Consider the following 16,674-nt stretch of genomic DNA (forward strand, 5'->3'; position numbering starts at 1 on the left):
ACTCTGTCTTATCAGTTGAGGATGGAATGAAAATTGACAACATCAGTTTAAGCTATGTGTTTACTATAATGTTCCATCTGTGTTGTCTATTTTCATTCTTCCTCAGTTTTTCACCCACCAGCTCCCATCCCTTCTGTTCACAAACATCTGGGCAAATGAACTGTTAAAGGAACACCATTGTCCTTTATATTGAGCTCCAGATAAAGTTTTTTTCCCTTTATTGAGCACATGCAGTTTTACGTCTCCTATATTTATGCATGTTAAACATTCCTTTATGGTAAAAATCAGCAAACAAGATCTGATGTAGCTTAAGGTTATTGCATTATGGTTAATGGGGAAGCTTGAGAGATTTTTGGTTGCTATGAGCTTTAGTAATGGCCGACTTGGATCCAATGATCGGATCAGAACCCATCAGTTGAGGAAGAATGAAAATGGAACAACACAGATGGAATGTTATGCTAAGTACATAACTTCTAATGTTATGTTGTCCCATCTCGCCTTCATTCTTGATGGCTGGGTTTAGAACCGAGCATCGATTCCGACTCGGCCGCCTACCAAAGCTCGAGAGCTTTCACTGGCTCGAGGTTACATCCTATCCCAAGATGCCTAGTGACTGTTACCCAGATCTTGTTTGCCGCTTACAACTTCGGGATTGCTTTTTCTCTGGCTCAGGCTAAGTGAATTTTTTATTTAAACTTTTGTGTGGTTTGTTCGGTAGTTAAAGTGGTAGGAGTAATTTCTTTAGATACCTGTATCTTTGAGTGCTTCCTTGCCCTAGTTAAAGGTTTTATCATTGTTCATTGCTGATTTTGTTTGGGCTGTCATTTTCTTAAGCCTTCTGTCTATCGGCTGATTTTTTCAGTTAATCAGTTTAAGTTAGTGGATTCCTTTCCCCCCTTTTTTCCCTAGCTTAGACTGTTTTTAGTTGGAGGGCTCCCCTTTCCCTGTTCTGAAATCCATGTTAGAGGCATACATCGTTTAAATTAGAGACTCTCTTCTAACCCTTTTTCTTTTTAATTTCTTCTCCAAAAATATTGCTACATACTCAAGTGTGCCAGCTTGCACTGCATGTGAATTGTTTTTACTACTGTTTTTGCTATTTTTCTGAAAAAAAAAAAATTGTAAGCCTGTTTCCTACCTTTCCAGTAATTAGTGTTCCAGATACAGATTTGCTGTATCCAGGACTATTTGTAAGCTTCTGAGCCCCTAAGCCTTTCTGTGTTGGAGGGAAGCCTTCTAGCTTGTCAGTGGGAGTGGTAAGCACTAGGTAACCTGTCTACCATATAATGAGTGGTTCTGGCCCAGAATTTGTAGTTATTGGCCGTTTGGGCCGTCTTCCATCTCTCTCATCTTTCTGATTTGAAGGCCTGCATTTGCACTTGTTTCTGTCCTGTAACTCCTGGGCCCATCTCATTTGCTCACTCAAAATAAAAAAAAAAAATTATCTGCTTTTACTGTATTTGTGTTTCTTCCTACTTTATTTTGCTTTTGCGTCATCTTAAAAGTACTCAATTGTATTTATTACTGCTTGGTGTAACTCATTCTAAGCCTTTTAGTATAAGCACTTGGGCTTCAGACCAGTTGTTTTACATTAGGAAGGTTTGTGGTCTGCACTGTAGTGGCAGGACAGGTAGCTTATATCCTTCTAAGTTGGGAACTGCTGATTGAGGGCTCAGTGTCTGTTATTCTGAAAGTGTATTAATTCTGTTTTAAGCACTTGGGCTTCAGGCCAGTTATTTTACATTAAAAGGGTTCGTGGTCTGCACTCTTGTGGGAGGAGAGGCTGGACTCTGCCCTTCTAGCTGGGAATTTCTGGTTAAAGTCTTATAGTGCCTGCATATTTAAACTGCTTCTTACTGAAATTGGTACACCTTGTTTGCTGTAGCATAGACTAGATCCAGGCCTGCTGAATCTAGCTTTGTTTGTATAACTTGAGCACTAATCCAGGCATTCTTTAAAGTATTCAATTGTATTTATTACTGCTTGGTAGTAACTTGATTAAAGTGTAGCTATCATTCTAAGTCTTTTGGATTAAGCACTTGGGCTTCAGACCAGTTGTTTTGCATTAGGAAGGTTTGTGGCCTGCACTGTGGTGGCAGGACAGGTAGCTTACATCCTTCTAAGTTGGGAACTGCTGATTGAGGGCTCAGTGTCTGTTATTCTAAAAGTGTATTAGTTCTGGTTGAAGCACTTGGGCTTCAGGCCAGTTATTTTACATTAAGAAGGTTCGTGGTCTGCACTCTTGTGGGAGGAGAGACTGGACTCTGCCCTTCTGAGCTGGGAATTCCTGGTTAAAGGCTTATAGTGCCTGCATATTTGAACTGTTTCTTACTGAAATTGGTACACCTTGTTTGCTGTAGCATAGACTAGATCCAGGCATGCTGAATCTAGCTTTGTTTGTATGCTTGTTTGCTTATTTCCCTGAAATGCTAATTCCACCTAAAAAGCGGCTTTTCAGCGCTTCTGTGGATCCCTAGTGATATCTGCATTGCTTACTGTACTTATTTCCTTGTTTCACTTGAAAGAAAGTTACTGTTAGTCGTTTTTGCATTTAAGTTACCTGTAACACATTGCATTTAAGTTACCTGGCACTTGCTCACTAAAGCAATTATAGAAGTCATCACTAAAATATTAAAAGCACTACACCCTCACAAACTCCCTTTGAGTACCTCGTTCCCCATTGGCCCTTTTTTTCAATTATAAAGGAATTCCCAATACTATTCTAGCATGTCCAAAGGTCAGTTATCGATCTCCTCTCCGGTCCAGCTGGTGAATCTGGGAATCTTGAGGCAATGTTACAACTGCCTCATGTACACAGACAACCCACTCCTCCTCCCAACAAATTCCAACACATGTGAGAGATGCAATCATATAGCCATACTGGAGGTTAAGCTCTCTCAACTCAGTACTGGCGAAATCAGTCAGGAGGAGAAGGAAACCACTCTCACTACAATTCCAGGCTCACATAGACCTACCACGACAGCAAACCAAACACATAAACACACAAAAACATACTCAGAGGCTCCAAATAAAATCTGCCTAAGCAGCAGAGACCTCCAAAGCAGACACCCAAGCAACCGCTACCCCAAAACAAAACACATGCAGCACATAGCTCACAAAGCCAGTGTACCGAACAGTCACAGCCCTTAAGGCTAAACAACACACCTGATACACTTGTAATAGGTGACTCTATCGTCAGGCACACTGACGTCCCGCTCACCAGGCTGAACAAGGAGAAGGTCACGGTGAGCTGCCTTTCGGGCGCTAGGATCCGCCACATAACACAAGCACTCACGTCACTCCAAGGCAAGTACAAATATGACTCGGTCATTGTCCATGCTGGTGTGAATGACCTGAGACGTACCTCCCTGGACTACATGGAGAGACATAGAGGACCTCTCTGAGCATGTAGCCCAGGCCGGTATGACCCTGACCTTGAGTAGCATCTTACCCTCACCAAGAATGATGCCACAATATGAAGACAAGATGATCAATTTCAACAATTGGCTTAAGTATTGGTGTCATTCAAAGGGGATACAATGCCTGTCAGCCTGGGATGACATGCTCGACGACAAGCCACGATGCTTTGCTAGGGACGGCTTGCACCTGTCACCCCTGGGCTTTCGGATATTGGCAAAGGCTCTTGCTACCCCATAGTGCCTTTTTTAGGCAAGGCTCAAAAGACAAACCCACCTCCATAGGTATCACAAGGGATAAGAAACTGAGTGATGCTACTCAATGCCAGAAGTCTAAACCTCAAGATGCACGCACTCGAAACTCTCCTTAGCATGGAGAACATCGATATCTGTGCAGTAACAGAAACCTGGTTCATGGCTCCCGAGAGCACCCTAGCACTACCAGATTATACCTCATACCATGCTTTTCGGCCCCAAAACTTGGACCGAACCACAAAAGGAGGGGGAGTATCAATATTTGTCAAAGATACACGCACCTTCAGGTTGGTGGCACAGCACGAAGCATCAGAGACTATCCATGTGCAACTAACAGTGGGTAAAACTGCCTTCCAGTTCATAGCCTGCTACAGACCACCCTCCCAAACCCAGGAACCCCACTCGGCCTTCCTGAGAACACTGGAAAATATGAAGGTCTCTCCAAACACCATTATATTGGGCGACTTCAACTACCCAAACATAGACTGGGAGCATTACTCTAGCTCCAACACCCTAGCCCAAAGGTTCCTAGAATTTATAAACTCAAATGCTATGGAACAACTTGTTACCACTCCCACAAGAGGCGAAAACATACTGGACCTGATCATCACCAACATGGGGACTCTATGCTCCAGACCAGAAGTGTATCCCTCACTGGTAAGATCAGACCATAAACTAATGTCACTGGATATTCACATCCTGACTCCACCCCCTGCCCTGAAAACCACAGTGAAAAACTTCAATAAAGCAAATTTCACACTCCTCAAAACCGAGGTGGAATCTTTCAAAGCCCCCGGGCCTGTGAAAAGTACGGCCCAGACCGCAGAATCCTTTATAAACGTATTCTATGAACACCTTCAGGAATGCATGGATCATGAAATCCAAAATAAAACCAAGACCCAATCCTCCAAAGGCAGGCATCCTGTCTGGTGGACCCCAGCCATAAACAAACTATACAATAGAAGGAGGAAGCTACTACATGATAGAGCAAAATCCCAAAAAGGGAAGGCATCTCTGATCAGTATTAGCAAAAAACTACGGGCACTCACAAAATCATCTAAGGCCAGCTTCGAGAGAAAAATTGCACAGAACACTAAGGATAATCACAAGGCTTTCTTTAGTTGTTAGGAACCTGGGTGGGAATTCCCAGATATGCTCAGAATTAGTCCAAAATGACAAAAAATACACCGAACCCACAGACATTGCCAACATCCTAGCTGACAGGTTCAGCGCAAACTTCTCCCCTCCCCACCAAAGGGCAAATATCTAACCCAGCAGAGTGCTGCCACGCTGACATCGCAGATGCTCAGGTAAGAGCTGCCCTCTCCAAAGCAAAAAACACAGCATCAATGGGACCAGACGGTGTCCCGGGCTGCGTCCTACATGAACTCCAAGAAGAGCTAAACCCAAACATAAAACTACTGTTCAGTCTCAGCCTTACTACAGTATATGTACCCAAAGAGTGGCGTACAGCAACAGTGGTCCCTCTCCAGAAAGGTGGTGCCTCAACGGATCCTGGAAACTATCGCCCCATAAGCCTGACTAGCTTGGTCTGCAAAGCTATGGAAAGGATCATCATGGACCTCATAAATAAAGATATTGGGGACCTACAGACACTGGATCCTACCCAGTTCGGCTTTAAGGGCAGATCCTGCCTCTTAAACCTGGTTTATTTCTTTGAAACAGTCACCAAGGCCATTGACGAGGGGAAGGTGGTCCACACAGCCTACCTGGACCTCGCAAAAGCCTTCGATATAATACCCCACTCGGGCATTATAGATAAGCTCACCAGCTTAAATATAAACCCTTATGTCACTAGATGGTTTGCAAACTGGCTCAAGGACAGAACCCACATGGTTAGAATTGCTGGAGCCATGTCAGACTCCAAACCAGTTACAAGTGGCGTCCCACAAGGCTCAGTCCTGGGACCTCTCTTTTTCGGTATATATTTCTCGGAGGTACAGGCCAACACGGAAGGACTGTGGCTGACCAAGTTCGCAGATGACTGCAAACTGGGCGCCATAATCGACTCTCCAGCTGACACAAGCATCCTCCAAAAGGTCCTCATAGAAACAGACTACTGGTGCCAGAGCCATGACCTCAAGCTAAATGCCAAGAAGTGTATAGTCATCCCCTTTGGCAAAAACAAAGTGCCCACAAATTACCACATAGGTGGTAATCCATTGAGTACAGAAGAAGTAATTAGGGACCTGGGGACCCAAGTTGATAGCACTCTCTCATTTGACAACCACGTGGCCAAAGTGGTTAGAAAAACATTTTATATAGCCCACCTAATCATGAAGGGGAGGTCATTGTGCCTCTTTACTCATCCCTCATCAGGCCCATAATTGAGTACAATGCCCCTTTTGGGATGTACCGTACCAGACACCTGCAGCAACTGGAAAGACCCCATAAGTACCTCACTAAGAGGATCAAAGGGCTCAAACAGATGCCATATGCTGCCCAGTTAAAGAAACTCCAGCTCTACTCCGTGGCATACCGCCTGCTCAGAGGCGATCTGTGCCTGACGTATAAAGCCATGTCCAACCCGGAATTAATGGACATGCTGCACCTCAGAAAATCCAAATCCCATCGAGCTACATGCCCGAGAGACTTGAACCTCAGCACTGAAATAAATAGGACATGCTGGAGGGACAGATTCATAACCCAGAGGCTCCCTTCACTCTGGAATAAAATCCCAGTCCAGGTTAGGCAGAGTCCCTCCTTGACTCTCTTCAAGAGGAATCTTGTTGAGTGGATGGGAGATCGTAGGTTTACCCCGGGTATCACTTCTGTGTCACTGTTAAACAGAGGCACAGTATACTAACCTCGAAAAAGGGCATAGCAAAATTAATTTAAAATGGGTGGAGAAAGCCAAACACACTCTGGCTAGGCTTATAAATGTCCTAGAGCAGATAGCCTAGTATGAACCTATGAACCTATGAGAAAGTGGATTCTTCTGATCTGAAGTCTGTCTGTTTTGAAAAGGCAAATTCTCCTTCTGTTCCACCTGGAGTTTTGGAACCGTCTCAGAGACAAAAAAGGAGCTGGTCACCTTCCTTGGATCTGATTTGTTCGGTGCCGCAGTCTCCTTTATTGCAATCGGTGACTGGTAGCCACAAATCCTCCACCTATTCCTCTCGGTCGTCCTGGAGCCTTTCAGATGATGATGTGGAGCAGGTGGTTAGAAGGTTGCTTCGTATACGGGCCCTAGCAAAAATTCTCACGAGCCCAGCCCAGATGGTTGTGGAGCCGACTTCAGTAGCTGCTTTACCTTCTGTTCCTCCTCCGACTCGGTCGAGTTCTGAGCCAGAATGTCTGGAGGTCCTTGTGGTGGAACCGTCGGACCCGAAATCCATCCCTGGATTTTTGGTGCCGACCTCTGCTCCGATCTCATTGATGTTGTCATCCATAGAGGGATCTGGGGGCCGAGACTCTGTTCTGGGGGGGGGGGGTCTAATCGGACCCTTGTTGGATCCGACTCTCCCACTCGGAGCTTTGGCACAGGTGAGTTTGGTGCCCACATCAGCCTCTGAGTCATCTGCTTTGGTGCAGGGGAGGTCTCCCGGTTCCTCGGAGATGAAGGCTCTGTCGGCCCAGGATCGTGGTGCCTTTGAGGTGATGAGTGTGCTTTCCTTAGAGACTGCTCCACCCTCGGCTCCAGCTACTCTTCTCCCAAAAGGGCCAGTGTCAACCTCTACACCATCCCTCCAACCCCAGCATAGAGAACCAGTGCCCCGGGATGCCCCAATGGGTGAGTCCCTCTCTTCTGAAATCTCCCGGGAGCAGCCCTCTGAGCAGGTCCCTTGGAAGAGAACCTGTAAGAGGAAACACATAGACTCCCCTGAGTCTGTCACATCGGATACTGACTTAGAGGATTCAGAAGGGTCCCCACGGTCATCCTCTGAGGATGTCTCTTTTTCAGACATCTTAGAGATCCTGAAACAGGGAGGTGGCTTGAAGATACTCTCCCCATCTGAAGATGAGTCCATATACCTGGAGGCATTTGGTTCCTGACCCTCCACCTCTTGGGTGTCTCTGCCTTTCTATCAGCTTTTGAGTGTAGTCGAGTCGAATGGCGTGGGGCTCTCCAGAGTCAGTGGAACCAGTTCCGAGGAAGTCCAACAAATTTATTACAGCCCCGGAGGACAAACAATTTCTAACTAAAGGTGTCCCAGTAGATGCTATGGTTGTGACGGCGGCCACCAAGATGGAATTAGCCAAAACTTCATCTGTCCATTTGCCGAAACAGGAGTCTCAAATGATGGACAGATACAGGAAGTGTATGTTCTCTTCAGCAGCCTTTACTATTAAGTCACTGAATTATTTATCCCACTTTACTCGTCTTCAGAGGGATCTTCTCAAGGAGCTAGAAGATGCCCTCCAAGGTGCTACAGCTGTGGGGTAGCTGACAAAGTAAACTCTCAGCTTGCGACTTTAACCTCTGTAACAAACTCCTCCATGCATCTCATTTCTTATGCAGCTGATGGAGTGAGTAGGGCAGCAGGCACAGCAATACTCTGAGTAGACATTCCGGGATGCATCTTTGTAGTTTGCTGAACCCTTCAAGTCTTCCTTTCTTGACACTCCTTTTGATGGCTCGTCTTTGTTCGGGCCAAAAGTGAAAGAGAGACTTAGCAGGAGCGAACAAGATGGCAAAACTCTATCTGCCATGGGAGTATGTTTTTCCTTCCCTACCAGATCTTATCCCAAAGGTCAGAAGGGCAGAAAAATGTGGTTCTGGAAATCCAAAGGAGCTTTGCAACATGCACGTGATTAATCTTCCCCCAGGGGCAGAGGGGGAAATAACAACAGAAGATGCCAACCTCACGGCAGAGTGGGCCTGCAGAATCAGGGTGACAGAGACATGTTCTCTGTTAGGCCCTTCCAGCGCTCCTGAAAGGAGGCCCGCCTGTCCAACTCTGGAGGAAGTCAGGGGGAGATTATCACTCTACCCAAAAGCCTGGCTGGACATCTGGGTACAGTCGATCATATCCAGGGAGTACAACATTCCTTTCTCCCTTCCACCAAAGTCTATTCCTGACCTACCACCCTGTCAAAGGGATCAAGCAAACCTAGAAATTCAAAGGTTGCTAAGAAAGAGTCATCCAACAAGTCCCCGCAGACCAAATTGGATCCGGAATTTACTCAAGGTTCTTTTTAGTTCCAAAAAAGACAGGGGACTGGAGACCAATTTTAGATCTCAGCAGACTGAACAAGTTGGTAAAGAAAACAAAGTTCCAGATGGTGACACTGCAGTCTATACTTACTTTTCTGGGACAAGACAATTGGATGTGTTCCATAGATCTTCAGGATGCGTACTACCATATAAAGATGGACAGGCAATCCAGAAGGTATTTATGCTTCTGGCTGGGAACCAGTCATTACCAGGTCAGGGCTCTGCCGTTTGGTCTCACTGCAGCCCCCAGAGTATTTACCAAATGCATGGCACTAGCTATGACTCACCTGAGGCATCTAGGATTCTGGGTGTTTTCCATACTTAGACGACTGGCTGTTGACCGCCACCACTGAGCATCTACTAACCAGGGCAAGAGATCATTCATCTCTGCTCAGAGCTGGGCATTGCTATAAATTTAAAAAAATCTGCTTTGTTGCCATCACAGCCTATTACCTTTATAGGGACAGACTTAAACACAAAAGACATGGTTGCAAAACTGCCTCAAGAAAGAATCAAAATGTTATGCCATCAGGTGTCAATATTGCTCATGAAGGAAAAAGTGCAGGCAAAATTTGTCCTCAAGGTTCTGGGTTCAATGGCAGCTGCAATAGCATTAGCCCTACTGGCAGATCTACACATGAGAATACTACAGTGGCTATTCTTTGCTCAGTGGTCCATGCAGGAGTTGCTCAGGTCACACAAGATTCTCATTACGAACACCTGCAAGATGGACCTACGATGGTGGCTTCAGTCCACGCAGGTAACGATAGGCAGACCATTTGTTCTACCCCAGTCTGTAGCTACAGTGACTATGGACGCTTCCCAGATAGGGTGGGGTGGGAGGCATTATTTGGGACGGACTGTACTAGGGACTTGGCAAGAACATGAATACCACTTGCACATCAATGTCTTAGAGATGAGGACAGTGCTTCTGGCGTTGCAAGCATTCCAGAGCTGTCTTCCAACAGGTACGATTACAATACAAACAGACAATTTGTCCATGGTGTGGTACATCAACAAACAAGGCGGAATCAGATCCTACCCCCTCTGTCGAGAGGCTCAGAGAGTATGGCAATGGCCAGTTTCTTCTTAGCGTTTTCTGACTGCAATGCACATCTCTGGGAAATCCAGTGTGATAGCAGACAGATTAAGCAGGGCAATTCATATGCCTCACGGGTGGTCCCTAAGTCAGGAAATTGCGAAACATATTTTTCATAAGTGGGGCCAGCCTTGCTGTGACCTCTTTGCCACATCCATCAACCCCACACATTCTGGTTTAGTCGCACAAGAATACAACTAGAAAACTTTATGCAAACAAATGGAAGAGATTTTCTTTTTGGGCTGACGAAAACCATGTAGACCCCTTTACAGCCCCTATATCTACAATCCTGGAATTTTTAACAGAAACCTGTAATCTGGGTGCAGCAGCAGCCATGGTACGAGTGCAACTAGCTGCCATATCAAACTCGCTTAGACATGGGATCCAATATAATGTCCCACAGATTATGCAAAGCCTTTCTGAGGGGTACTTTCCTTTTAAGACCACCCATAAGAGAACCACCACCTCCTTGGGACCTCAATTTGGTGTTGGCTTCTTTAATTCTCCCTCCATTTGAACCAGACTCCTCTTGCCCACTAAAGTTCTTATATTTGAAGACAATCTTTTTAATTGCCATTACTTCCACTAGGAGGGTTTCAGAACTGCAAGCTCTGTCAGTCTGTCCTCCCTATCTGATTTTCCACAAAGGTAATCTCTCTCTCTCAGGACAAATCCTTCTTTTCTGCCAAAAGTTTGTTCTGAGGCTAATTTAAATCAGTCTATTGAGCTTACCTGTATTTTTCCCCAGTCATGGCAACAAGGCAGAATACAAGCTTCACCAATTAGATGTAAATAGGCAGTTATGTTTTTACTTGCATAGGTCAAAGGAATTTAGAAAATCTGACCGACTGTTTCATTCTCAGAAAACAGAAAAGGAACTTCAATTTCAAAAGTCCCCTTATTAAAATGGTTTACAGACACCATTACTTATGTCTATACCTCTCAGAATAAAGAGCTGCCAGGAAAAATTAGAAGGCATTCAAGTAGATCTATGTCGACTTCCACTGCCTTTCAAGCTAGGCTCCCTTTGGATTCAATTTGTGCTGTAGCTTCCTGGGTTACCCTCATACCTTTATCACTCGTTACAAAGTAGATGTGCCCCCCCCCCCCCAGAGCAGGGCATCCTTTGGTTCCACTGTTCTGCAGAGTTTGTCCCCTTGAACCACCCGAGAAAGAAGGTGCTGGGGACATTGTCCCATCCATCAAGAATGAAGCCGGATAGGACAACATAAAATAAAGAAGTTATTTACTCACCGTAACGTTCCATGTTTGTTGTCCATAATCTCACCTTCATTCTTGCATCCCAAACTTTCTTTCCCCTTCCTCGATGATTGAGAGGATTTTTCTGAAATTGGCTGTAAATTTCCTGATTCCCTTCATGCCTTAGGAATTATGGGCAGAAGATCTGTTGCAGTTGTTGTATTGGGTTGTATGGTCTAGTGATTAGTTTCTCTCAAACGAGATCTGGATAACAGTCTCTAGGCATCTTGGGATAGGATGTAGCCTCGAGCCAGAGAAAGCTCTCGCGCTTTAGTTTGCAATAGAGTCCTAACCGATGCTTGGTTCTGAACCCAACCGTCAAGAATGAAAGCGAGATTATGGACAATAAACATGAAACGCTCTTTTTTTTTTAAACCTTTGTTGCAAAAACATATCCTCGGTTCATGTTCTTTTTTCAGAAAACATAATAAAGTTTCTCAGCAGGGCACAGGCAGACAAAATTTGAAAAAGCAATACTGAGAAGTTCAAAGAAAAAAGGAAGGTCATCTCAAAACCAAAGGCAATCCAAGAAAATAGACTGAATACATGCTCCTTCATTTGATTTACCCTCTCCACCCTGGCAGTCTTGAAAAGCTTTCCCAAGTCTAGACCTTTACTTTCCTCTGTGACACCAGATAATGCAAGACACTTGGGTTCTGAGAATCATTCAAAAAGGCTACAACTGGCTTTTGGATTTCTTTCTTATTCATGAGGTTCCCCTTCATTTAGCAGTCAGACCTCGTATTCCTGATCAAATGCTGTATCGGGGAGGTTATAGAACCTCTTCCCCCAGAACTAACAGGAAAGAGGTTTTATTCTGGTGCAGAAAAAAAGAGGAACCCGGACCTGTCCTAGACTTTTTTTTCCAAACCTTCACATCACATTCCAGTTCTCAAAGATTATACGTGTTTTTTTATACTTTTCTGTGTCTGGTGTAAATTTCCATTTTTAGGCTGTGCCCTTTGTAAACGCATTTAGAGCTGTTGACAAACCAAAGTGCCTGGCTCCTGGAGTAGCCCATTGCAAGTTGTAGTTCATTCACATTTTTTCCACGTTTAGATAACTACCTTATTTTCTGTAGATTATTTCACAAGTTGTCAAAAAACTATAGCTTGATAACAAAAAAAAAAGTCATCCTAGGTTTTCAGGTGAACTTTGAGGCATGATGAGAGAAGCTCTCTCACAGGGTAGTGCTTCTGAGATGTCTGTGTGATGCATCCCCCTATGATGGCTTTTCTTTGGGATAAAGTGGAATGTTACAACGAACAGTTTATTTTTCAACTAGAAATTTGGGATCTGCTAGGGAATATCTCCAAATTCTAGGTTTCTTAACCTCTACTATTCTCATGATTCCTTTGTACAGACTTCACATGAGGAAGATTCATTGGCTCATCAAATCAGTTTTTATCCAATAACAGCACCCCTTTTCATTTCAAATTACAGTGTTTGGATTTGTGTAAAAGGAATTACTTTGGGTGCATTGGTTGTCTCTCAACCCAGGTTTCCCTCTTTCTTCCATCCCCTACTCAGTCTGTAACCACTGATGCTTAATACTGTGCTTGGAGAGCTGTGTCCAAAGGGGATTATAGTATAGGGACTAGCAAGACAAAGTAAAGCAAATAAGTGTCAAATGAATGATGGCTGTAACAGTTGTTCTCAAATCAATGAACCGTCTTTGGTTTCCAGGCCCTTGGCTTGTAATCTCAGTCCACATCACAGTGATGTCGTACATAAACAAAGAAAGGGGAATGGGTTCATATCTCCTTTACAGACTAGCTGTGGTAATCCAAAAGTTAGACTCAGTTTACTCTGTCCCTCCAGGCCACCTACGTTTTGTCAGAGCAAAACATGTTGCATTCAAGCTGAGCAGGGCCAGGATTGACCCTCTTGAATGTAAGTTGCATCCATGGGTCTTACAGGAATATTTCCATCTGTGGGAAAATCCTTAAGTTTATCTGTTTTGCTTCCAGCCACAACAGACAGTTAAGTAAATTCTGCTCCAGGACTCCTTGCACTCAGGCCTTGAAGACCCAATACCTATCACCCCCATAGTCAGAAATGTTTCTGTATGTCTGTCTACCCTTTCCTCTGATAACCAGGGTTCTTCCAAAGGTGCAGTAGTAGTCTCCAAAAATAACTCCGGTGATCCCTTTTGGTTCATGCATCAATGGATGTTCTTTGTGGTTCACTGTTGCAGTCATTACATTTGGGTAATCTGCTGGCAGGTAGAGGCCTGCGACTCAAACGTAGTGGGTATCAGGGGCTGCGAAAGCACCTCACTGAGTACCGGCAACTGGCTTAGGAGAAGCTTCGGCGTCGGTTTTGGACCTCGACAGTCTGTCTTTTTCTTTGCGTTTTTTGTGCACTCCGGTAGTCGGATTGCTAACCGATGACATTTCAGGATAATTAAATCTTGAACCAAAATATTTAGAAGGAAAAATATACCGACGCTTAATAGTGCGTTGGTTAAATCTAGCACAAAACCGATAGCAAGGCATGTTGTGATCTGGGCCTAGGTAAGGAATACAGTACAGTTGGAAATCCTTATGAGGTATTTGCTTCCCACAAGTAATGCAATTATTAACTTTTATTGACATCGGTAAGGAGCAAGAAAAAGTTTCCCCAACGGGGTACTGAGCTTTAGTTTGAAGACTTCGGTTCTGAAACTCGAATGCAAAAATTTCAGGAGTCGGCCGACCGGCATTTGCAAACTGCTTCTGCCACCGCGTGGCAAGAAAGACTGAATAAAATGGCGTTGGCTGCACGTTTTATACCCCTGACGACCTGACGTCATGGAAGAGGAGACAGCAACCGATGCAGGACCCAAGACTTTGCTATTCAGGCCGACTGAGGGCAACCTGCCAGCAGATTACCCAAATGTAATGACAGCAACAGTGAATACACTCGAACATCTACATTTATGGTAAGTGTACACAACTGTACTTTTCCACAAGCTTCCTTACAGAATGGCCTTACTGTTAGAAGAAGGGGGTTGTTTGATGCACCCCAGCCTTCAACTTTTTTTTTTCAGTTATCTGCTTGGATAAAAGACTTTTAGTACCTTTTAGGCATTTTTTGAGGATGTGCTGTAGGTATTAAAGGAGGCAAAGAAACCTTCCACTATAACATTATGTATGAGTAAGTGGGAGGGATTTTCTAGTTTGGTGCCATGACAGGAACGGGGATCCTTTCAAGGTATGGACTTCTTCATTCTGTAGTATTTGTGTGAGTTGCTATCCTCTGGCCTTGTTAACTATTCTGTCATGGTTCTTCTTTAGGCCATCTATGCTTGTCTAACCTTTGTTCTTCCCTTTTCACCCTAGCGCAAGTGAAATAGTTTTTGAAAGTGGTTTTACATACATGTCCAACCAGAAGGCAGGTGGCTAATTCTTAGAATCTATGTTTGTACTGGAAAAGCTTACACTATTTTCTTTTGAAACTGTTTGAGGCTATTTGCAGTTCTGATTTGAAAAACAGTGCTAGGCATTGCTTTGATTTCTGCATGATGAGTGTTTTGAGTTGCAACATGTAACTAACTGTAAGTCATCCCGATCTCACCTCTCACAGAGACTGGGTAATATTGAGAACAGTTACTTACATCTTTTGTAGCCAAGGTTGTTTCAGACTTTACATTGAGCCAGGCTGTTCATCTCCCAGTTTTCTTCCCAGAACAAAAAAAAAAAAAATAAAAAAAATAAAAAAATCATAGGAAATAATTTGTGTCAAAACAGGCAATTTCTAAATGGCTTTCTCATGCTACAACTTTCTTTGTTCTCATCATAACAGGGCACTTTCATGTAAAGTCAGGGCCCACTGTACCATGGTTTGGGCTACTTGTGTGGCTTTTTGGGAAGGGATAGACTCTAGTTCTGAAGTTTTGGCATCCAAGCCACTGTTTTTATACTCCTCTACTTGATCTGTACAGTCACAAAGGTGAGTGAAAGGTGTCCTAAAGTTTTAGAAGTTGGCCAGTTGGTCCATTCTTGGCAGAATGTCCCATGTAGCTTGGGCTACTGCAGCAGTGATCTATTTGTACATCTGCTGTGATGATTAGTTTACTCAAACAACTGTACTTTACTTTCTCATTACCAAAACTCTGTAAATGTTTTTGTACTAATGCTTTGAGAGTAGCATTTTTCTGTATGTGATAGCAGCGTCTTAAGTTACAGAAAGTAGTATCCCACCATCACCACCAGCAGCGGCATATCATAATAAGGAAGATAATATGGTAATTGTAACTGTTATGTAGGGAAAAAGTGGTGAAAGTGAATTTGCCGATACATTTGCAAAATACTGTTTAATAATAAGAGTTAATCTTGTTTTTACAAAATACTGGTCTTTAATGAGATGTTTTTATTTTTTCAGCCATCACTACTTTAAGTACTGCAAGATCTCAGCCCTGGCTCTGTTGAAGATGGTTATGCATGCTAGATCTGGGGGCAACCTGGAAGTGATGGGCCTGATGCTTGGGAAGGTGGATGGAGAGACGATGATAATCATGGATAGCTTTGCATTGCCTGTTGAGGGAACAGAAACCAGAGTTAATGCCCAGGCTGCAGCTTACGAATACATGGCTGCTTATATAGAAAATGCCAAACAGGTATGATGTGCTGTTATCATTTTGTTGTTCTGTTGCTCTTCTTTTGCCCTCTGGTTTATACTTGAATCTGGGGTACTGCTAGTGTTTACTATGATTCTGGAACGTCTATACCAAAGGACTGTTCTTCCTGCACAGTCACCCAAGTTAATGGAAAGCTTGCTTGCTTGTCGTATATTTTTTCTAGGTGCCTTTTTGTGTCATGTTCTCCTCCAGTGAGACTTGAGCCCATTCTTCCTCCTGTGTCATCCACAGAGACAAGAGCCATTTGGAGGGGACTGTGCCATTGTTTTCAGTGGGAGAACACAGAGGCTTTTCAGCCCCTCAGAAAATACTTTTGAGTTATTATAGAAGGAATTGCCAGATCCTACACATATTTATCCTGATGTCCTTCATGGATGCATCTGCAGTCATAACAAGTGGGTTGTCCTGTCGTCAGGCAGCCCTGCAGTCGGCCGGATTCCAAAGTCCGGGTCCGGCTTCGGCTGATGTCGCACTCCACCCGACGTCATCTCTGTTGGCCTCCGGGTATAAAAGCATCAGCCGACGCCATTTTCCTCAGTCTTTCTTGCCGCGTGGCGCCCGAAGCAGAAGCTGTTCGCAAGTGCCGGTCGGTCGGATCCAGAGATTACTTCTACCGAATACTACTTCGAAGACTTCTAAAGCTAAGTACCCCGTTGGGGACTCTTTCTTGCCAAAGCCGATGTCAGAAAAAGTTAACAATTGTTTAACCTGTGGGAAACAAATACCTCATAAAGATTTCCACTCTTACTGTCTGCCTTGTTTAGGCCCAGCCCACGACGTAGCAGCCTGTTCGGCCTGTGCCTCCTTCAACCGACGAACGCTTAGGCGTCGGTCGGAGTTTGCA

General features: G+C 44.2%; 1 protein-coding gene across 1 annotated transcript in view; it reads left to right on the top strand.

Moving 5' to 3' along the window:
• The window catches only part of COPS5 (COP9 signalosome subunit 5), a 1,046,649-nt gene that overhangs the window by 201,826 nt on the left and 828,149 nt on the right, over positions 1 to 16,674 (top strand). Inside the window, exon 2 of the mRNA XM_044067164.1 lies at positions 15,575 to 15,809. Coding sequence (XP_043923099.1) covers positions 15,575 to 15,809 — 235 coding nt within the window. The remainder of the gene's footprint in view (positions 1 to 15,574; positions 15,810 to 16,674) is intronic.

Source organism: Protopterus annectens, chromosome 3.part1, assembly GCF_019279795.1.
Source record: "Protopterus annectens isolate FY-2018-M chromosome 3.part1, PAN1.0, whole genome shotgun sequence".
Lineage (NCBI taxonomy): Eukaryota > Metazoa > Chordata > Ceratodontiformes > Protopteridae > Protopterus > Protopterus annectens.